The 22,358-nt window shown below is 48.9% G+C and overlaps 1 protein-coding gene across 2 annotated transcripts in view; it reads right to left on the reverse strand.

Annotated features, from left to right (window-relative positions):
- Window positions 1-22,358, reverse strand: part of CHAF1A (chromatin assembly factor 1 subunit A) — a 103,088-nt gene that overhangs the window by 44,242 nt on the left and 36,488 nt on the right. For both annotated transcript variants that reach the window (XM_085639262.1, XM_085639263.1), the window contains exons 7-8: window positions 18,234-18,302; window positions 11,180-11,403 (exon numbers count right to left, since the gene is read on the reverse strand). In XM_085639262.1, the coding sequence (XP_085495388.1) occupies window positions 11,180-11,403; window positions 18,234-18,302 (293 nt within the window). The remainder of the gene's footprint in view (window positions 1-11,179; window positions 11,404-18,233; window positions 18,303-22,358) is intronic.

Raw genomic sequence — 22,358 nt, forward strand, 5'->3', positions numbered from 1 at the left:
GGGGATCTCCCTTGCGGAGATGATGGGGACGAGCGGGGCGGATCTTGGGCAATTGAGAGGGGAGGCTAGTGAGACATTAGATCTGCCCATTACGCTCCAGGAAATCGATAAAGCAATCAGTCACTTGGCTTCCGGGAAGACCCCAGGGCCGGACGGCTTCCCACAGGAATATTATGCCCACTACCGTGAAATCCTTGCCCGAGGCTTCTGGATCTCTGTGCTGAAGTGGTGGAGAAGGGCTCGTTCCCACCCGAGACGGCCACGATAGTAGTCCTTCCAAAAACACAACCCCCATCACAATCTTGTTCGGATTATCAGCCTATATCTCTCATTAACACCAAGCTTAAGATATACGCTACCATCCTGGCGCAACGGCTTCGCCCGCATCTTGTCTCACTGGTCCATCCGGACCAGTGTGGATTTATGCCGGCTCGAGGGACTAGGCACTGCTTGCGGCACCTGTATCTGGCCCTGGCCCACCGGGAGCACCTATCTCCTTATCTGGCCCTACTACTGGTTGACTTTGAAAAGGCCTTTGACTCGGTGGGTTGGGTCTACCTCGGAGAGGTCTTGGAGCGCATGGGTTTTGGCACCCAGTTTCGTGCCATGGTCCGGGTCCTGTATGCGGCTCCACGAGCCAGAGTGCTGGTGAATGGAGCTCTCTCTCACACGTTCTCAATAGGGCGGGGAACGCGACAGGGCTGCCCACTCTCACCCCATCTCTTCGCCCTGGCGATGGAGCCCCTGGCCGCTCTGGTCCGATCGGACCCGGTTCTCCGCGGATGGGACTGGCTGGGTATGGTCCCTGATAAGATTGCCCTGTACGCGGACGACGTCCTTCTCTATCTCTCTGACCCGGCTGTTTCGGGCCCTCGTGTTCGCCAGATTCTTAGCCGTTTCGGACAGGCATCGGGTCTCCGCCTAAACACCAAAAAATCTGTCCTGGTCCCGTTGCACCCGTCTAGGGAGTGCTTCGATTGGCAGTCGGATATTCCCCTCCAGAGACTCTCCTTTAAATATTTGGGGATCTGGATCACCCTTCTTCCGGAGCTCTGCTGGGCCCTCAACGTGGCCCCTGTGGTTAACAAGACCAGATCTGACATGGTGAAGTGGCAGTCGCTCCCACTGAACCCATTGGGGAGGATCGCACTCTACAAGATGATGATCCTCCCCAAGTTCCTATACATGCTACAAAACACGCCCTGCTCCCTCTCCTGGTTCCGGGAGATGGACAAGATTGCGACTAAGTTTCTCTGGGGTGGCGGTAGGCCCCGTCTGGCCCTGGACCGTTATCGGATCCCTTCATACGACGGAGGCCTGAGCATGACTAACCTCTATTTGTATTATCTTGCAACTCAGCTTCTGGTGGTCCACGATTGGTTCTGGGGCGGGTGGGATGATCCGGCCTATAGGCTAGAGGTACAGCGCGTGGGGTTCTCCTCCATTCAAAACATGCTCTACGGGGCAGTGATCCCCCTGTCGCTCTCGGACGTTACGCAGGCCCCCTTCTTGGCATGGCGTGCTGCTCTACGGCATACCTGCTGGTCAAGGACACTGACCCTGGTCACACCACTTTGGCATGGGACTTGGCTGCGGGAGGTAGCGGGGTTTCGAGCATGGGACCTTCTGGGGATCTCTCGCTTAGGTGACCTGTGGCAGGGGGGCCGCATGTGTTCCTTTCAGGAGCTTCAGGGCCGATTTTCATTGCACCCTTCGCAATTTTATTAATACCTCCAGCTGCGCCACGCGATCCAAACTCACGTCCCTCTGGAATCACGGATTCCTGACCACAGCCCGCCTGAGGCCCAGGTGATGCTGGGGGTGCCTTGGGAGGGGAGGAATTTCCCGTATTTATCGTTCCCTGGTTAATAACACCCCGGTAGACTGGGAAGGGCTGAAGCAGCGCTGGGAGACCTGGGTGGGTCCATTGGATGAAGCTGATTGGAGAGACGCCCTTAAGGCCCCCCAGGACTATTACCACTTCGGCTAGATTGAGGCTCATCCAGTTTTATTATCTGCATGCCGCATATCTGACCCCGGAGCGCCTCTACCGTGCAGGCCTTTCCCCGGAGGCTTCATGCGCCCGCTGTGGGGTAGGCCCGGCGGACTTCTTCCACATGGTTTGGAATTGCCCGCACTTGGGGAGCTACTGGAGGGAGATTGAGCTTGAATTAACGGAGGTCCTGGGGTGGGAGGTCCCCCATGACCCCAAAATGGCTTTGCTGGGGATAACAGATGGATTGGATGGATCCCGCAATGAAAAATATTTCCCAACTACTGCTCTGGTAGTAGCTAAAAGAAATATCGCTGCCGCCTGGAAGCAGATCGATCCACCCAATTGTGCTAAATGGAGAAAGGGCGTGGACTGGTGTGCCGCACAAGAACGGACATTATATGCTGCACGGGGATGCCCCAAAAAGTTTCGCAGAGAATAGGGGAAATGGTTAGGGGGCTCATTCTAAGGGGGGGGGGGGGGAGGTGGAATAAGGGGCACGGGTGAGGGGTACGGGAGGCCAAGGGAGGGGATGGAGGATTTTGCTACTGCTTGTCATTGAATCCACAATATGTCCTCTTGATGCCAGTTCAATTGGACTGTTGTATGTGCCTTTTAAGTTTGTTCTTCCAAAAGAAAATAAAAATTTCATGGTCAAAAATAATTGCAGGCATCAGGGAGGAATCCGGACTCTCCATAGGTAGGAGGTATAGCACATGCTAGTTAGTTCATTTATGGTAGGAGATTCTGGTCTTAATCGGAGGTTTAATGCACTATAGCGCCTGGGTCTCTGGACCCATGAACTCCTTCCTCCATACTTCATATTACTTAAGCACAAGCCAATGCCCTGTATTTAGAGGGGTTTCAGATTTTGAAAGCATTTTGGAGTATTTGCCTTTAAGGCCTTGTGAAGAGCACAAAGTAGTCTAAACCTCATCCTTGTGTCTACACGCAGCAGTGTAGCAATTTCAAAGTGTGGTTTAAGTGGTTGTGACTCCTCAAAAATCTTGCAGCTTGGTTTATAGCCCAATCAACTCTGCAAAACTAGAGAAATAAGTAGAGCCACTAGAAGAACAAGTTACTTACCTTTGGTAACAAAATATCTGTTGGAGACAGATTAGTTATGGTTGCCTCACCTTAGCATTACCCCAAGGCGTCAGACTGGATCCGGAGAAGGAATATGCTACTTACCAGTATGCATCTGTTCTTGGCATGTAGAGCTGCAGATCTACACACTTTTGCATAGATCGCCATCTGGTGTTGGGCCCAGATGTTTGCAGTTTGTTTTTCCTCTTGGAAAGTCTTTGGAAGTCACGAGGTCGGTGACTCCTCCTTTGGTTCGTATTGCGCATGGGCTTCGGCTCCATCCTCTGATTGTTTTTCGCCAACAGGGAAAGATGGAGCGTAGTAATAACAGTGAAGAAACCCATGTGTGTTGTATCTAAATAAGATAGACGAACAGATAAAGGTAGCCGGGGAGGCGTGTGTAGATCTGCAGCTCTACATGCCAAGAACAGATGCATACTGGTAAGTAGCATATTCCGTTCGAGGCATACGAGCTGCAGATTACACACTTTTGCATTGACTATATAGCAGTTCCCAACCTTAGCGGCGACCACCGGTATCTGTTGCAGTGGTTTGAAATAGTGTTTTCAGTACAGCCTGGCCCACACTAGCTTGTTGCTTGGTTTGCACATCTACACAGTAATGTTTAGTGAAAGTGTGCAGTGTTAACCATGTAGCTGCCTTGAAGATATCATCTAATGGGATGTTCCCTATAAAAGCCATAGAAGCCCCCATCTTTCTTGTAGAGTGGGCTTTAGGGGGAACAGATAGCGTGCGTTTTGCCTTGTGGAAGCAAATTTGTATGCATTTTACAATCCACCTAGCTATCCCGGATTCAGAGATGGGGTTGCCTTTATGAGGTGGAGAGAAAGACAAACAGTTGCTTTGTCTTTCTGAAAGGTTGTGTTCTCTGGATATAGTAAAGCAAGGCCCTTTTAACATCCAGTGTGTGTAGAGCCCTTTCTGCAACAGTTTGAGGTTGCGAGAAAAAAAACGGTAATTCTACCGATTGGTTTAGGTGAAAGGGGGAGATGACTTTGGGTAGAAATTTTGAGTTGGTACGTAGAAGAACCTTGTTCGGGTGCATTTGGAGAAAAGGTTCTTGTATAGTAAGTGCTTGTATTTCACTGACCCTTCTAAGGGAGGTGATGGCTACAAGCAAAGCTGTTTTCCATGTGAGGAATTGCAGTTCGCATTTGTGCAAGGGTTCAAAAGGCGGTCCCATTAGCCTTGTGAGCACTATATTTAAGTTACACACAGGTGAGGGTGGCACTTTGGGGGGAATTATTCGTTTTAGGCCTTCCATGAAGGCTTTAATGGCAGGCACTCTGAGAAGTGATAGGTGCTGTCTGTTTTGTAAGTAAGCGGCAATTGCTGCGAGGTGTAGCCGAATGGATGTATATGCTAGGTTACATCTTTGTAGGTGTAGTAAGTAGCATATGATGTGCTGTATGGATGCGTCTAGAGGGTTGATTGTGTTATGGCAATAAACAACAAATCTTTCCCACTTGGCAGCGTAGCAGGTTCTAGTGGTAGGACGTCTAGCTTCTCTGATAAAATTCATACAGTCGGGGGGAAGGTTAAGGTATCCGAATTCTAGGATTTCAGGAGCCAAATCGCAAGGTTGAGCTTAGCTGGGTCCGGGTGTCTGATCTTTCCATGGTTCTGGGTTAGGAGACCTCCTGTTTTAGTAATGTGGAATGTTCTTGTGACATTGGGCGTTGTCTGGGTGGAATGTTGGGGGGGGGGGGGGGGGGTAGATGTGCGTTCCAGGCAGTACCCTGAACGAATAATTTGGGTCACCCACTTGTCTGATGTGATGGACTCCCAGACGTGAAGGAAATTTTGGAGTCTGCCCCCGACCGGAGTGGGATGGTCTGGGGGGAGCAGGGGAAAGTCATTGGGTAGGCGGTGTGGCAGAGCGGGCGGTATTTGTTTTGCCTCTGCCTTTATTGTTATTTCCTCGATAGCCGCCTCTTTGATAACCTTTTGTGAAGGTGGACTGAGGAGGGGATTTGTAGGACGTGGACGCGCTATCTGAGGAGTAGCCTCTGCCCGTGCCCCGAAAGGAAGAGCGGCGAAAGGAGCGTCTAGGAGGGTGTGACTGTAGGGCTCCCATAGACTTCGCCGTATCTGTATCTTTTTTCATCCTCGAGGGCCTCATCTATCTTTGGACCGAATAAATGTTCCTGATCGAACGGATGGTTTAATATGGAGGCTTGTACCTCGGGTTTAAAGCCTGACACTCTCAGCCAAGCGTGTCGACGGAGTAGGACACTGGTGTTAATGGCCCTGGAAGCTGTATCTGCTGCGTCTAAGGCACAGCGTATAGAGGTATTAGTTATGGTCTTACCCTCTTGGATTAATTCATTGGCCCTATTTTTATATTTCTCTGGGAGATGGTGCATGATGGTTTCTAGTTCATCATAGTGAGCTCTGTCGTATCTGGCCAATAGCGCTTGAGTGTTGGCGATACGCCATATATTAGCTGCCTGTGACGCAGTGCGTTTTCCTGATGCGTCCAGGAGCTTTGATTCCTTGTCAGGTGGTGGTGCTTCGCCTGACGCCTGGGAATTTGATCTTTTTCTTGCGGTGGATACCATTAGGGAATCCAGTGGCGCTGGCCCTTTGATGTAGGCAGGATCTATAGGGGCAGCTTTATACTTCTTTTCTATGCGTGGGTTTAGGACCCTAGCCCTGACTGGGTCTTTAAAAACCTCTAGCGCATGTTTTATTACCCCTTTGAGCATAGGTAGTATAGCAGTAGACCTATGTGCTGTATCAAAGGTATCTAGGAGGAAATCTTCCTCTACTGGGTCAGTGTGTAGCTCTACCCCGTGATAATGTGCCGCCCTCTGAAGTAGGTGGTGAAAACCTAGTGAGTCTTCTGGTGGCGATGGCCTGTATGGATATAGGTCATCTTGTGGGACATCTGGAATGTCTGGATTATAATAATCATCCCAGGGGTCTGGGGATCCTGTAGGGGTGGGGTCTTGTGGCACATCTGCTGGGTCGTAGTATGGGTCCCCCTGATCATCATGGTCCGGAGACGGGGTCGGAGAGCGATGAGGCAGGTAGAGAAGGGGGTGGGGGTGGAGGAGGCGGGGAAGGCACTCTGAAAGGGGAGGTAGCACAGTCCTTCCTCTTTGGAGGTGGAGCTGGTTTGTCCAATTGTCTTTTTAGAAGACAGTGCCAAATGTCCAGTTTTTGGATCCTTGGTAAGTGTCTTTTGCAAAGGATCCGGTGTAAAAAGTTCTTGCGACACTGGTTGTTCGGTCGGCGCCAACGTTTTCGGGGCCGACGGCTTCTTAGGCTTATCTGTGCCGTGCTTTTTGGGAACCTCCGATTTTTTGTTCGGTGCCGAGACAGGCTTCGGCACGGGAGTGTCGGTGCCGAGGGCCTTATGATGTTTAGTCGGCACCGAGAGGCTGGGTTTCGACACCGAGGGCTTTGGTGTGGAGCTCGGTGTCGAGGTAGAGGCCGATCTTTTCTTCGGTGCCGAAGGGTGTTTTTCGGCACCACTGGCAGGCTGGCCCGAGCCCGAGCCGCGAGAAGGCTTACTTGGCTTCGTTACCGGGCCCGAAAGTGGGGTGTTCGAAGCAGTGTCTTTGGTCTTGCCTAGGCCCGAAGGCGAAGGCGTGACCGAAGACTTTTTGGGTGTCGGCGCGGGTGTGGGAGGCGGTATTTTACTCACGACCCTCTGCGCCGGGGTGATGTCCTCCACATCCGAGTCGTCTGCTTCGGAAGCACTGACGAGGTCTTCTTCGGTGTGCTGGTGTCCCGGAACTTCGACGTCGTCCCCGAAGATGTCAACTGGAACGGAAGTCGAGGAGTGCGCCATTTTCCATCTGGCCCGTCGGTCTCGAATAGTCTTTTTGGATTTAAAAGACTTGCAGGCGGGACAGTCTCGAGCCTCGTGTTCAGGGGAGAGGCAGAGGGTGCACACATCATGAAGATTGGTGTGGGGGAATTTGGACTCACATCGAGGGCACTTCTTGAATGGAGTTCTTTCCATCAGCTGGGACCGGAGCCTGGATAGGCCCGAAGGCCGCCGTCGATGACTGGAATCGAAGGTGCGTCGAAGAAGGTGATTGAGGAGATCAGTATCTAAACAATACCGCGGAGAGCGATGACTCCGCTTCGATCGTCGAACTGGAATGTTCGGAACCGGAGCGCGAAGTATTACATCCAAGCCCGATGGCGGGAAAAAACAATCGGAGGATGGAGCCGAAGCCCATGCGCAATACGAACCAAGGGAGGAGTCACCGACCTCGTGACTTCCAAAGACTTTCCAAGAGGAAAAACAAACTGCAAACATCCGGGCCCAACACCAGATGGCGATCTATGCAAAAGTGTGTAATCTGCAGCTAATATGCCTCAAACTTTTTCTTCAGCAGTACCCCTGAGTGTCGGTAGGTGGCATCAGTCGACTCCGCGTTAGTCGTTGGCACCGTGGTAATGCCCCGGCGCACTAACGTCAGTTCTTTACATGACATTCCACGTCAGAAGCGCTCAGCAATGCAAGACACTGACCACTGGTGCACAAAACTAGGGCCCTGAAGGGAAGTCCCTCACCCTACAAGTGGGGGGGGGGGGGGGGGGGGGTAGGTGAGAAATCCATAACTAATCTAAGTCTCTTACAGATATGTCCTTACCGAAGGTAAGTAACTTGTTCATCTGAAAGAGAGAATTAGTTATGGATTCCTCAGCTTAGAATAGATTCCCCAGCAAAACCAACCCCGGAGGTGGGTCTGCGAACCAAGTTCACACCAGGAAGTCTGGAGAACTGAACAGCCAGAGAAGCAGTCTCTCCGGACTTAGCTGTCCAGGCAGTAGTGTTAAGAAAATGTGTGCAAAGAAGCTAACGTAGCTGCCTGGCAGATGACATGAAGGCCCGCCCGCCCCCCACACCCTCCCCAAGTGTCAAGGCAGTGAGGCTGCCGTCGCACTGCTGGAATAAGTGCACAACCCAACTGGAGGTTCCCTTTTCGCTAAGGATACCAGATTTTGATGCAAAGAACGACCCATCGGGAGATGTTTCGCTTTTGCACGGCCCGACATTTCTTGGTGCCCACATAGCCAACAACCAAGGCTCTCCACACCGCTGAATTAGACCTTGCACCACCTCAGAGTGAAGATGCCATTCGTGATCCATCATGCACCAGCAGCAGAGTTAGTCTGCCCTGACGTTCAGAGAACCTGCCAGGTGGTGAACCACCAGGGACATGCACCGATGTTCCAGCCACTTCCAGAGACGAAGTACCTCCTGACATGGGGTCCACGACCCTACCCCTCCAGGTTTGTTGCAGTACCGCATGGCGGTGGTGTTGTCCGTGCACACCTGCACTACCCTCTCTTTGACCGAAGGAAGGAATGCCTTCAGTGCAAGACAGATCGCGCGCAGCTCCAGAAGGTTGATGTGGAGCCCGGACTCCGCCAGAGGCCTCTGACCTCTGCCTCTCCCATGTGGCAGCCAAGGAAAATGGGGTTGGCTGGGGCCGGGCAGTGGCATAGGGCAATCATCCTATCCACAGGAGCCCCTGTGTTGGGCTTGGACTAAGTGCCCAAAAGGATGTCCCCGAGGCCCTCATTGAACTGCAGCAGGGGCACTGAGGAGGCCGCTAACGGCTGAAGCCCCTCTGTCAGGTTGTTAGTCTTGACTGCCACCGTAGGAAGCTCGAGGGTTAAGGTCTCAGCTGCCCTACGCAACACCACTGCGTATGATGCACCACCCTCCGTAGCCAAGGTAGGGGGGAGATAGCATGCCATGGTCTGGGGAGGTGTCCAGACCACTGGCCTCACCCAACTCCTCTCTCCAGTCCGGTTCTCCTAACTTGTCTGCTAGCGGGTCCACAGACCCCTCCCCAGTCCTCCTCAGGTAGCCACTCAGGGCGATAGGGAACACCAGGGGAGAACAGTGGTACAAAAGTACCGGTCGACACCGATCCGGCTCCGTGTCCACACCGAGGGGGTGGGTGGGGTTGACGTCGCCTGGGGACACAGCCCACGTCGGAGGTGTCGCCACTGGATTCGGTGTCAGAGGAGGTGTCAAGAGGTCGACCGGCGCCGATCAGATCCAGGCCTGGATCCCTGAGGGCCCTGTGGTGCCAGAGCCGAAGCCGCCAGCATTGAAGGCCTAGAGCCCTCAGGCGTGTCTGCGGGGCCCGAAGAAACGCCGGTGGAGTTGGGTTGCCTAAAGATAGAGTGGAGGGTTTCATAAAATCTACAAAATTGGGCAGTGGTCGCCCCGGTTCCCAGAACGGGCAGAGCACGACGACTACCTTCCTCGAACCACGTGGTGTCAGGCGACAGACATGGTGCGAAGAGAGACTATGCTGGTGGTGATTACTTCGCGACCAATCCCACGACCTCCCTCTCAATCAGGACCTCGAGCGGTACGGAGCAGACTGCCTCAGTCCATCATCTCCTTGTGTTTGCTTTGTTCACCCAAAGTTGGCAGGGTATGCCCAGACGTGGGTCCCTTGCTCACTTTGCCACTGGATTCAAGCTAGCCTGGCTGGTGAAGGGTGTTACCCAGAAAACGGTCCCAGAATGCTTATTTCCGTTTCAGGGCAGACCTGCCTTGGCAGTTCGGGCTAGACTGTTCCCATGAGGCACAAGGTCAAGACTGATTTGCATATAGCTAATCAATTTTTCGGAAAACAGTCTTGTTTTACGTTGCACGCCAATATAGGGAGGTAATGGCACAGGTGCAAAAAAGTGATAACATTGTGCACGTATTGCCTTGGTGGAGTACCATCTTCCCATTATGAGCCTGGAGGGTTAGAATTGTGGATAACACAGTAATGATTGTTCTCCCCTATTCCAAGCGGCAAAACTCAGGATCTAGCAGTTTTCCACCACACACACACCAATGCTGATTTGGGCACAAAACCCAGTTAGCCACTGGCTACGCATTACCCCCACAGCTGGAAGCCACAACTTCTTACATTCCTGAACGCCTGTTTTGGGAGCTTCAAACATTGGTTAAATATAGCTATTAGGACATCTGCTGAAGTTAACTACACTTGAACCAGTAAGTTTTTGATGACAAACAAATCATTAACATTTGATGAACGGGCAAGCATACATACTTGCTTGAGATGCATTGAGGGAAATTACTCGAACAGTCAGAAAACCTATTGGAGTGTGTAAAATTGAGATATAGACACTCAATACAACTTCTAGGTTGTGCCCCTGCAAGTAAAGGGCTACAAAACTCAAACGACGCAGTCTGTCTGCTAAACCGAGCTCTTAACTGCAGTGGATCTGGTCTTGCTCACTGCCTGTGTGTCTCACTAAACGTCACGACTGCAAGCCTTTCTACTGTGACAAACAGCATCTTATCTTTGGCATCTGTGGAAAATGAAATGGGTTTAAGCTTTACATTTTGATAATCCAGTATCAGTGGGATCATCTCTTCCAGCAAAGGCATTCATTTTTCTCTGTTCCAATTTAGCAGCGATTCATATATCTTTATACGTATTGCTGAACAGTGAATTAAAAAAAAAAAAAAACTCAGGACTATGAATACAAGGGTCAGCACAGCAGGAAACATTTCTAACTTTGAAGTACTTCTTTATGTTCAAATCTTTAGGAATGAACTCTAAAGCATTATATGAGGCGGCAAGAGCATTACCTACGGTCAGAGGTCAATAAGCAGGTCGAGCACATTATCCACCTGGGACCTAGCATGCAACTCCCCCTTTAATGGAACTCTGGAAAATTAGAGATGCAATGAACGCTTTAGCAGACAAGAGAATAGACTTTCAGTACCACAGGAACTGTAATGTAGTATCCTATACATAGGACTTTGCTTTTATGTCCTGATCACAGCAGCAAACAATATTGAACTTGCCCTATCCCGCAGAATGAACACTTGTGTTACACCTGTAGGCTTCCACTGAAAAAGGAAATGGACCAGACTACATTAGCTAGACATTGTGCAAAGGGTGGATCTAACAAACTGCTCATTAGCAAGACAAAAGCTTGATGTGTGCTGAAACCACAGCAAACACGGAGGAAGAAATACCTTAACAATCAAAGAGCTCCATCAGCAATGGCAAGTGGACCACAGCAGGATTAAAACTAATGCTAGGTGAAGTAGCATGGGACACCAACCTGTTAGCTGGGACAATGTGGTGATGGACAACTGTTCTCCCTGAAATATAGGCCTTCCGGCACTTAAGTTCTTTCAAGTAGGAAACTTCCAGAATTTGTGACTGCAGCAACTCATCTAGTTTATCTGAGGCAGCCTGGTCAAAATCAACACGACAAAGAGGTGCAAGTGCCATGTTCTTCTTTATTTCAAAGGGTGCAAACTTCCCACAGGAGCTGGCAAAGGTCTGAAACGGACAAGAATATATGAAGATGAAACTCCCAGTACATCGTGGGTACTCAAAGGGTAGAATATATCTATGCATTTGCAGGATCAAAAAGTAATTTTAAAACAATAGGTTTTCAACCTGAAAGAAAACTTACCCAGAAAACATGCAGCTTAGCAACATTTGCTGACAGCTAAAATATACATTTTATATTGACAAATCCACATTTGCCATGAATTTCTTTAAAACCATACAAACAAAAAACGTAAATGGGACTTCATGATTACACAAAACAGGGAAAATCCCATAAAGACATTAAATTCCTTAAGCTAGTATATCTCATATGGAACAGTTTCTTAACTGTAAATCCAGTTCTCTCGTAGGGGTATTTGCATGATAAGTCATAAGCACCTGCATAGTCTCGCCCACGTGCAGGGACCATAGAGCACTTCTTTAGATATATCTTCTTAAGTAGATATTTTTCGCCTTTCTTCAAGACGGCCCGCACAGACACTTTGAGATAGAGACAATAATGCAGCCTAAATATATAGGCTACACTGGCGGCATCTTCCTCTTGAAGTGAATTTAGGGTGATAGAATACTATATTGTGCTATTTTGTAGTGTTTAACACACCGAAGAATCTTTCACAAAACTCCTTTTTTAATGATAAGAGCTGAAAGGTAGAGGACAGAATAGCCTCATAGGCTGCCACTATAGGTCTTAAAAATTGAAGCTGTACCTTTAAGAAACCAGAGACCACCAGTATACCATCATGCACAGCTAGTGGCAGTAACTTTAGTTCTTTTTGACAGCGATGAGAAGTGAAGGCATGTTTTATGTGTGGATTCCTCGGTCTATTCCATCGGGGGGAGGGAGGGTTGCTAACGACTTATGGAAATACCCCCAAGAGACAACTGGTGTTACAGGTAAGAAACTGTTCGTTCTCCTGTAGGAAATGTCCATGTATAGTCTTAAGCACGAATAAATTAGCAAGCCCATCCCTACAGAACCCCGTGGAAGAGACAGAGAATAGAGGTAGACCGATTTAAACAAATAGGTTACTAAGGGAAGCCTGCCCTACTTGAGCATTTGACTTAGCATCCGAGTCCAAGCAGTAGTGTTTAGTGAATGTATGAACTGATTTCCAGGTTGCTGCTTTGCATATCTCTGCAATGGGTATGTTAAGGAGCAAAGCCTCGGTAGCTGCCTTTCCTCTGGTAGGATGAGCGATAGGCTTAGCAGCCAGAGATTTATTAGCTTTTTGGTAACCTGTCGTTTCTGATAAGGCTTATAGGAGTGTTGATACTGTTGTGTATCTGACTGGCAGCCCAGATACCACAGAGGGGTTTGAATCCTCTGGCCATCTCTGTCAGCGTGAGGGCCGAAAAGAGTTGCCCCTGAAAAACGGGAGATTCAAGATGCACTGCTGTGATTCAGGTTTAAGATACGCGAGCCACAGCCATGAATGCCGCTGAAGGGCCACACCATGGCAAGACCCGTGTGCAGTAAGAAGACATGTTCCCGCTGCTGCCCTTATGACTTGATTCGAGACCATAAGACCTTCTGTCAAGATCTCATTAAAGTCCTCTCTTTTGTCTCCATTAGGTAGTCCACAAACTGTTGGAGCGATTCCCACAGTGCCCGGCCATTACTGCCTAGTAAGGCTGTGGCACTAGCTGCTTTCATGGTTGTCGCTGCTGTGTTGCAAGCCTTCCTCCCTACCAAGTCCATTTCTCGGCTCTTTGACCGGTGGCACTGCAGAGGTTGGAGCCTTGACCGGTTGCTTTTGCGCAGCCACCACAATGACAGAATCCAGAGCTGAGTCTGTCTGTAGGAAAGCAGGGTCCTGCTCTAGAGGACGGTATTTCTTTTGCAGCCTGGATGGAACCGACTTAATTGAAGGTGTCAGAAAAATTTTCATAGCTGGCTCTAAGAGACCCGGGGACAAGTGGTAACAAGGGGTGTGAAGCTTTTTTTTGCTGTAGATTTTCAAATATTACAGAAGCTGTCAGTGTAGGAGTGAACACTGGGATATTTAATTTGGAAGCACCCCGCAACAGAACCTCTTGAAAGGTCGATTTGTCATCCACTGGTGAAATACACGGGGGAGAGCAGTCCGAATATGTTGGAGTGTAACTCCCTGTGCATGAAGAGAAGATGTCCCTGCTATGTCTCGAATGATACCTTCCTTTGTGACGCCGACAATGTGAGTGAGTAGGAGTGTCTTCGTCTGTGAGACCGATGTGGAGTGCGAGACCTAGACCTTGGAGGCGGTGGCTTAGGAAGTGGAGGTGGACGCAGTTTTGAGAGTTCTTAGTTCCACATTTGGTAGCAGAGGTGGAGGTTGAGGAGGAGAAAGCGTTGGAAGGAACTTCCCTAGACGGAGAATAGGTTCGTTCGGGAATACTCAGAATCCGATGTATACATCAGCCTTCTTTTTGTGCACCTCCTGAAGCCTTCAAGAGGCTGACAAAGTCCCTGAAGACTATCCTTCTGTCCTCCCCAGACGTCGATCTATTCGTCGACCGTCACAGCGAAGGCAGGTCTCGTCTGGACGTCATACGGTGGTGTCTCGACGTCGCCTTGGCATCAACCTGTGGGAGTGCACCGGCGATCAACGGTGGTCTATTGACATCAAGCGACTGACGGTGTGTCAACGTCGCCAGGTAGGGATGGGTGGAAACCGGTAAGGACCCCGACGGCGACCTGCGAGGCATCGCCGTCCGCAGAGGCCTTCCTCACGCCGACCGGGGTGTCCTTGTCATCAGCTTTGTGATTGACGGAATTCTTCTTGTCGGCGTGGAGCAGCGACGTCTTTTCAACCCAGAGTTGACAGCAAATAGGTTGGTGCTTTACCTACTCAACGTCATCGTCCTAGAGGTCAAACTGCACTGTTTTACAGCCCTTCTAATGGGGAGCCCTGAGGCAGAGTGCTGAATATTTCTTATGAGGGCATCCCTGCACGAGCAGACATGCCCCTGTGCTTGTCAGTCCCATTGCTGCCAGCACAAGTGACCAGGGAAACCATTTTAAAACATGTGCTGGACACAGGTGAAAAGGAGTTCCTCAGCTACATGATGGCTTCACTGAAAATAGGAATGTTTGGTATCAAACATCTTGTATTGGTAAACCCACACGAATGCCAGTGTCTGATATACCAATACATGCACCCAGAGGGCACATCAGAGGTGTCCCCAGAAAATCTACAATCCTATGGTGTGCTCCCCAACTGGTTTCTGCAAGCCTACTACACCCGAAACACTGTTCTGACCTCCTAGGGTGAGAGCCTCTGCTCTCAGGAGGCACAGAACAAAAGCCTTTCTGGGAAGAAGAATTCCCCTCACTCAGGATAACCTTCCGATTGGCCTTCCTGGGCCGGCATGCTTCAAAGAGCTGGCACTTTTGTAAGCAACTCTGGCTTCCCTTCACAGGAGAGGAAGCTCACCTTTTGTCCAGAGCCCCCTTTGGCGCCTGGAAGGGACAGGGTGTGGGGCGGGGGATAGCTAGTCGGTAGGCGTGCCACCCCCAGGCTAGTACCACACCCAAGGTGGGCTAAACTGAGGTGGACACAATTTCAGGAGAAGCAGTCTTTGTGGTGGCATAGTTAGGAATTCTGAGACAGGGTTATGCCCACTTCCCACAGGAAGTCATCATATAGGGGGCGTATTAAACCCAGGAGTCAGTAGCCCGTTGGCTACTACCCTACACTCCCCAAACACCCTTAAATTGAGTATTTAGGGGAGTCCCTGCCACCAGATAACCTCATCCTGACGATCCGAAGAAAGAAAACAGACAAGAGTCACACAGCAAGAACAGAAGACCCAGCAACTGACTTGGCACCAACCCTGCAGGCCTGCCGACTTGGCCTACTGCACCAAAAGTAGACTTGTCCTGCAGCTGCTGAGTCACCAAATCCCAGGAGACCTGCTGCCTTCGCCCAGGAACCAAGACCTTCAGAGGGACAGCGGAACTGTCCCTATAGACAGCAAAAGAAAGATCTAGAGGACTCCAGCACCGCCAGAACAAGACGCCGCCAAACTCCACTAGAGCTCCCCAGCCAGTGGGCAAACGTGTCGGCGTGGTCCCCAAGCCCTCAAGGTACTGGACTCCACGGTGTAATGACCCCTCATGAACATCCAGACGTCACCCGCAGCCTCTGTCGACAGGCCCCCTAAACTGCAAGTGTTGCCAGAGAAACCAGACACCCAAAGATCCTCAGCACCCGGACACCCCAAGGAGAAGAGGACCAAAGATCTCCCCCAGGCCCCTCCTGCAGCCTCTTTCTACCGTGACCGTTCTCGGTTAGATAACATTGGGCACCCGGTGCAGTTTTGAACCTCTGCACCCAGCCGCCCTAGTGCCGGTGGTAGTGTTCAGCCTTGGACCTTGCTCACCACAACTCCTGGAGACGAGACCCGTACGTCGCCAACAAGAAACGATAAACCACATATGATCGATCTCCCATAGGTTAACATTGCAGAAATCTGGAGCTAAAAAAAAATTCTGTTTAAAAACGTACTCACCTGAACGAATATCTCCGAGGAATATGAGGAATATAAATATATATTTATATAAATAAAACACTGCTATTTTTTATAAATTGGTCACCTTCTTGAACAGTGTGCCTCATTTATTGACCAGTGTGCGTATTTTCCAATGTCTTGCACTCCTGTGTTAAGCCTAAGGCTGCTCGACCACAAAACCTCTTAACAGAGCACCTTAGGATTGGCATAGCAAGCCCTGTCCACTCATAAGGTAGTCCCAGGACTCGTTACATGATGCATCTCATTTTGATATATCAGATAAAGAGACAGATTCCTACATTAACAGTAGTGTTGGAGCATTCTCTAATAAGCAGGGAAGTCTTGGTACAAGGCTACTGAGGTGATTTCAAAAGCCCTGGCTCAGTTTTCCATGGGTGAATCATCTGCTGTCTTCTTGAGGATTGCCCAAGCAAGCATTCTCTCCCAGTCTTACATGGAGATAGTTTAGAAAATGTTACTGATGTGGCCAGGATGCAGAGTAGACAATCTTAGTATGAAGGTCATGCATGCAGATTTTTCCTCCCACCAGACTTTACAAGTTTGAAACAAGATTTCTTCTCTGAACGCTCTGCCTTCACAAAAGTAGTCTTGTTGAATAAAAAATGTGTAATAACTCATTTACTGCGAGAAGCACAGCAATGTGAAAATGCATTTGAAATACTAAAAAGAAGACAGAGCTTCCAAGGGTTCCCCATCACTCGCAGTAGACAATCGTCAGTTGGACGCGTCAGCAACGTGGAAGAGCTGTAAGTCCTTTGAATGCTCCACTCTAAGAATATTGACAAAATGTCCAGGAGAACAAGGTCAAGAGGTGCTCGGAGCATTTCCAGGAACCTCTTCACACTTCACGGTTGAGAAGGACAAGACAGAGGAGCCTCAGTATCATAAAAGTCTGATGTTTTAGAAGGAGTGTGCGACTTGGATTGATGCCTGGTACAACAGACCCTATAGTATCATCCTTACAGTAAATGGGATAACTTCCTCACAAACTACTTGTGGAAGTTCAAGAGATGAAATCTGATTCTTATCGCTGAACACCGATGTCTTGAGGACAAGAGGCAGTGCACCATTGCATTACTAAGCGACTGAGGACTTCGCACTCCTAAAGGTCGCCAATTTGGGTTCAAAGCCAACACCTCTCCCTTTCTTTCAGCCTTCTGTATGACACATGAAAAATGCAGGTATGATGGCAAAAGAAATGAAATACGAAAAACAGACAGTAAAGAGCTACAAAATATCACTACATGAAGGAAAATTTGGCAGAACTCTTTAAACATTAAATCAACAGACAAAAAGATGAAGCAAAACTGCTCTCAACAGATTACGTTCATGGGAGGCAGCAGTATTTGAGCTCTTCGTTCAGTAACTGGAAACAAAGAGCGCCTCATTGACGCTCTCCTCTGCACAACGGGTGAGGAGAAGAGAAAGAAAAGAAAATCGGAATTCTTAAAGTTGCAGGGTGAGCTTTGCACTACTGTACAGTTTAAGCAAAGAAGCAGCAATTACTGCTTTTACTCAAATGTACTATTTTGAGATCTAATCAGGCCAACTGGACTTGGTTTTTAAAACAGATTGAAATTGCATTTGATTTCAATTTGAAAATGTTTGTTAAAAAAGGTGTTTTGGGATCCCACACAAGTTGATGTATTTAACTTTAAGAATCTCCAACATAACTTCTGAAAGGGATATATTCACGGTCAACAGGTAAAGAAAAACAGGAACAAAGGTTTATCATAAATAAATCAACCACCAAGAAAAGATGTGTTTTTTTCTTCTGCAAGTTCAAAAAGCTGGCTTTCCAATATACATTTTTACCTCTCCGACACAGTTCAGAGAGGATTACAGCAAAACTTACCATCTATTTCCCCCATTTTACAAAACACCATTAATAGGTCTCAAAACTGGCCTTCAGCACAAATGAAGGTTAGCAAAACTCTTTACAAAGATTTTATGTGGCAAAGTTTGACCCTGTAATCACTAAATACGCAGCCCTACCAACTAGAACTTTAGCATACAATTAAAAACGCAAGCTTCTTGTTCTTTAAAATAGGCTGTCTTAAAACTGGTCTGTTGGATGATAAGCTATAGCTCCCTCTCCAGAGACAACATATAGAACTTACCTCTGACACTGGTTGCTATTCATAAACTGGCCAGACTCTAGCAATCAGAGCCAGGTGGAGAATAGAAGTGAAGCAAGTTATTGTGTTACTTCTAGAATCATCTGAATAGAGTAGACAGTACCACTGAAATCGGAAATCACAAGGACATCTTACTTGGAGACATGCAAATTGTTCTCTCAATCTTACCCTGGGAGTGCTTTGAGTCTTTGGTTTCTGAAAGAATCTGGTGATTTCAGACTTTCCAGCTTTTATCCTCTAAAATTGTAGAAGGAATAGGTTTAGATTATTATATTTCAGTAATGACTAGCAATTTATAACCACCTTGTAGGTGCCGAAACTAGGGCTCAAGCTCACACAGCAAAGATACCCATTTACCACCTAAAACATATGAAATAACAGACCACCTTTGAGAAAAAAATTACAAAAACTCCAGATGCACGATATGGCAGGTATAACGAAGATCACCTTTATATATCCAACAACATTTCAAGATATAGAAATATTTCAATACATGTTCTGTACACAAATTACTAGCCTGTAAGTCCAGTTCTCCAGAGTTGGTATCTTTCATTGAAGAACAAGTTTTACTCACTCGGTAGTCAGACTGGGACTTTCCAGTAATTTTTAGGGCGAGCCTATGGCAGCGTGCATGCGCTGCATAGGAAATCGACTTCTTGGAATCACTACAGCTTGTGTAGAAGCTTGTGCGTGTGGTGCTCACATGCGGTTGGCCTTTGCGTCTGGCTTTAGTACACAATTGGCCAAAGGTGTGCGGAAGTCCCAGCTTTTTGTGATAGGTTTACTTCCAGAGCGTTTTGCTCTCGGGAGCCAGCAGCGGCACGCAGGGGCCATCTGTTTATAATTAGCGTGTCTGCGCTTGTCTCCCACGCAGTCTCTCCCCCCTTGTGCAGGCCGTGGTTCTCGGACTTTCACTTTCCCAGAAGTTGAGAACAAACGAACGCGCGCACACACACGTGTGTCTCAGCATACTCAAGTGGTGTAGACTCGATTCAGCACTGTATGGACGTCACCCTTTAAACGAGAGGTTACCTTTCATCATTATTACTTTAGCATTACCATTTATGTGCACTTCCGCCCGAAGAGCTTTCTTCATGCAGTAATTTGTCCAACACGTTTTAAACATGATAGATGCTGAGACACTTTTCAGCATAAGTTTGTGCGCTCCACCCTGAGCCACTTTGTGCTGTTTCTCAATCTGGTTCCATTTGCTTTAGGGCCGTGTTTACCTTTGAGGTCTACTTATTGTCGGAACGTGCTTTTCTGTTCGGAGCTGAACGCGCAGAGTCTGGACCCAGTGTGAGAAAGTGGGTTTCTGTTGCAGTAGCCCCCCCCCTTTTTTTGTTGCCAGACTACTAATGCTCTTTGACTTGATGTGCTCTGGGGCCCTGCCAATCAGGACCCCAGGGCCTGTGTTCCTTCCCTAAAACTGTATTGAAGCCTAAACCCAATTGACATCTCTGGCCACATGTCAGCCCCTGGTAAATGGTACCATAGGTACCCAGGGCACTGTGACCAGAGAAGGTCCCTAAGGGCTGCAGCACTTTTTGTGCCACCCTTAGAAGCCCTGTACTCTGACACACACACACTGCCTTTGCAGGCTGGGTGTCTTGGTGCAGAACAAAACAGTCGACATGGCACACATCCCTGCTGCCATGCCCACCAACAGTGCCCTGGCATACCTCAGTCACCCCTCTAGCTGGGTGCACTATGCCAGTGGTGTGGGTACAGGTGCATGAGCCCTGTACCCCTACGGTACCCAGGTCCATTCCTGGGCACTGTAAGTGCAGTGCGGCCATTAAGAGTATATGGTGCTGGGAGGTAGTCATCACGAACTCCACAGCACCATGATGGCTACACTGAAGATTGAGAAGTTTGGTATCAAACTTCTTAGCACATTAAATCCACACTGATGCCAGTGTGGGATTTAATCTAAGATGCACAACAGAGGGCATCTTAAAGATGCCCCCTGACCCTAACCAATATCCTGACTGAGAGGCTGCCTAGGCTGCCACCCAGCAGACATGTTGCTGGACCCCTGGGTAGAGAGCCATCCACTCTCCTGGGCCTGCAACAATGCACATCCTGGGCGAGGTGCTAGGTCTCCTCCCACAGGATGGGCGGGGGAAGCTTCAAAGGCATGCTGCCTTTGTGAGCTTCTCCAGGCAACTTGCTGTACTCAGCAATTGGCCCCTATCTGTTCGGCCATCCACTCTGCCGGGAAAACCCAAGTGAGGAAAGGGGGTGTGCCAGCCTCTGCCAACCCCACCCCTCAGGTGGGGGAGGAGAGGTGAAGCACATATCCGGGCTATCGCCATCTTGAAGATGGGGAGCCCTGCTTAATCAGGACTAGGCTACTGACCCCCTCCCACAGGAGAGTGGCAGGATAGGGGGGTGTACCCACCCCAGGGAAGGGACCCATTGGTCCCTGCCCTTTACCTACCTGTAACACCCCGAAATTTAGTATTTAGGGGCACCCTGAAGGTTCCTTCCGCAGATCCAGATTCCGAAACAAGCCAGAAGAACAAGAAAGAAGACCTGCCGTGCAGCTGCTAACAAGAGAAAGGCACCAACTGATTTGGCCCCAGCCTTACAGGCCTGTCGACCCTCGAACCTGCTCCTGCTAAAATCCGGCATCTCCAGTGGCCAGCAACCTCTAAAACCCCGAAAGACCTGGCTGCCTTGTGACTCTAAAAAGACTGGGACTCCTACGAGCAGTGGTTCTGCTCAAAGCAACTAACAGACCCCTGGCACCAGCCAGGAACCGCGACTCCTGCACCCGCCAAGCCTGGCCTGTGCCGGAGTGGACAAAGACCACGAGGACGTCCCCCCGGTGACTGTGACCCCGAATCCAGCACCCAAGGACCCTCCTCGATGCTCCGGACGCCTGCAGCCTCAATACCAGAGACCCCCCGCCCCCCAACCACGACCAGCTGAGGGTAAGATTTCCCGACACAAAAAGACATCCCTGCACCCGGCGCCCTGCGGTCCCCTGTGCCCAGCTCCTGGGTGCCTACTTAACCTACAGCTTCCCAACTTACCTCTCGAAGTGGTGGTCGCACCTGAAGAATCTTCGTCCCCAAGCTTGCAGCCTTTGTTCGTCTTGAAACTTCTCCATAGAAAACCATTGAGCGCCCAACGGCTCAAAAGCTCCCTGCACCCAGCTGCCCGAGTGCCCCTTGAAGTGCAACATCTATCCTAATCTACTTCCCCACTTGCTCGAGTAAGTGACCAGGAGCCCAGCTCCCACAGCTGCGTGGCCTGCTTGCCATCAGCCACCAACCAAAGGGCCCCTACCCGCCATAGGATAACATTGGGCCTAACTCTCTGCACCCGGCTGCTCCTGTGCCGCTGAGGGTGTAACAACTGTACCTACCTGACCCTGGGAGATCCCAGAGTCTATGTCCAGAACCTTAACTCTTCCAGTCGAGAAGTTACCCAAAAGCCGATAACTCACTTTTCTTCCATAGGGCAACATTGACTGGTTTCACTCGGAAATTCTTCTAAGTGTCGGGTTTTGAAACTTTAAAATATTCACCTAAAATCAGCCGAATAATGAAAACGAAATTACTCACCTGTTATCAGGAGAGATCTCAGTGCTGGATCTTGGTGCCCAGCACGGACCCTGAAATGTAATTACAACCGTACTTACCTATAACTTGATTTTCCTCCATAGGATAACATTGCCTGGTTTTTGCCAGAAAGTCAATTTTCCAAACTTACAAATATTCCTTAAAAATCGCCCGTGTAACAAAAGCGTATTCTTTCAACTGTTTACAGGAGATGCACCAGCGCTGGATCCAGGATCCAACACGGAGTAAGAAAAAGTAACAATAACCCTACTTACCTGCTAAGTGAATCACCTCCCATAGGATAACATTGGTGATTCTATGTGAAAAAGTTTCAACTTTTAAAATATAATATTCCTTAAAAATCATACCTGTAACCAAAACGTATTTACTTACCTGTATCCAGGAAATGTCCCAGGACTGAATCTAGGATCCAGTCCTGTGGTTAGAAAAGTAATCCTAAAAGTAATTAATTGCATTTACTTAGAAATTCCCATTGAGCTCAATGTTATGATTGCGTTTGAATTGTGTTGCCCATTGCAACAAATTTATTGCATTCAAAAGTCTATTGCCTATTAAAAGTATTTAACTAAAGCATCTCATTCTGAGAAAGTATATTTTTATACCTATTGTTAGTTCTAAAATAAAATATATTTTTATACAAAACCATTGGCCTAGAGTTCAGTTCTTGAGTGTGAGACCATTTGCTGACTGAGTGTGTACA

Source organism: Triturus cristatus, chromosome 12 (genome assembly GCF_964204655.1).
Source record: "Triturus cristatus chromosome 12, aTriCri1.1, whole genome shotgun sequence".
Taxonomy (NCBI): Eukaryota; Metazoa; Chordata; class Amphibia; order Caudata; family Salamandridae; genus Triturus; species Triturus cristatus.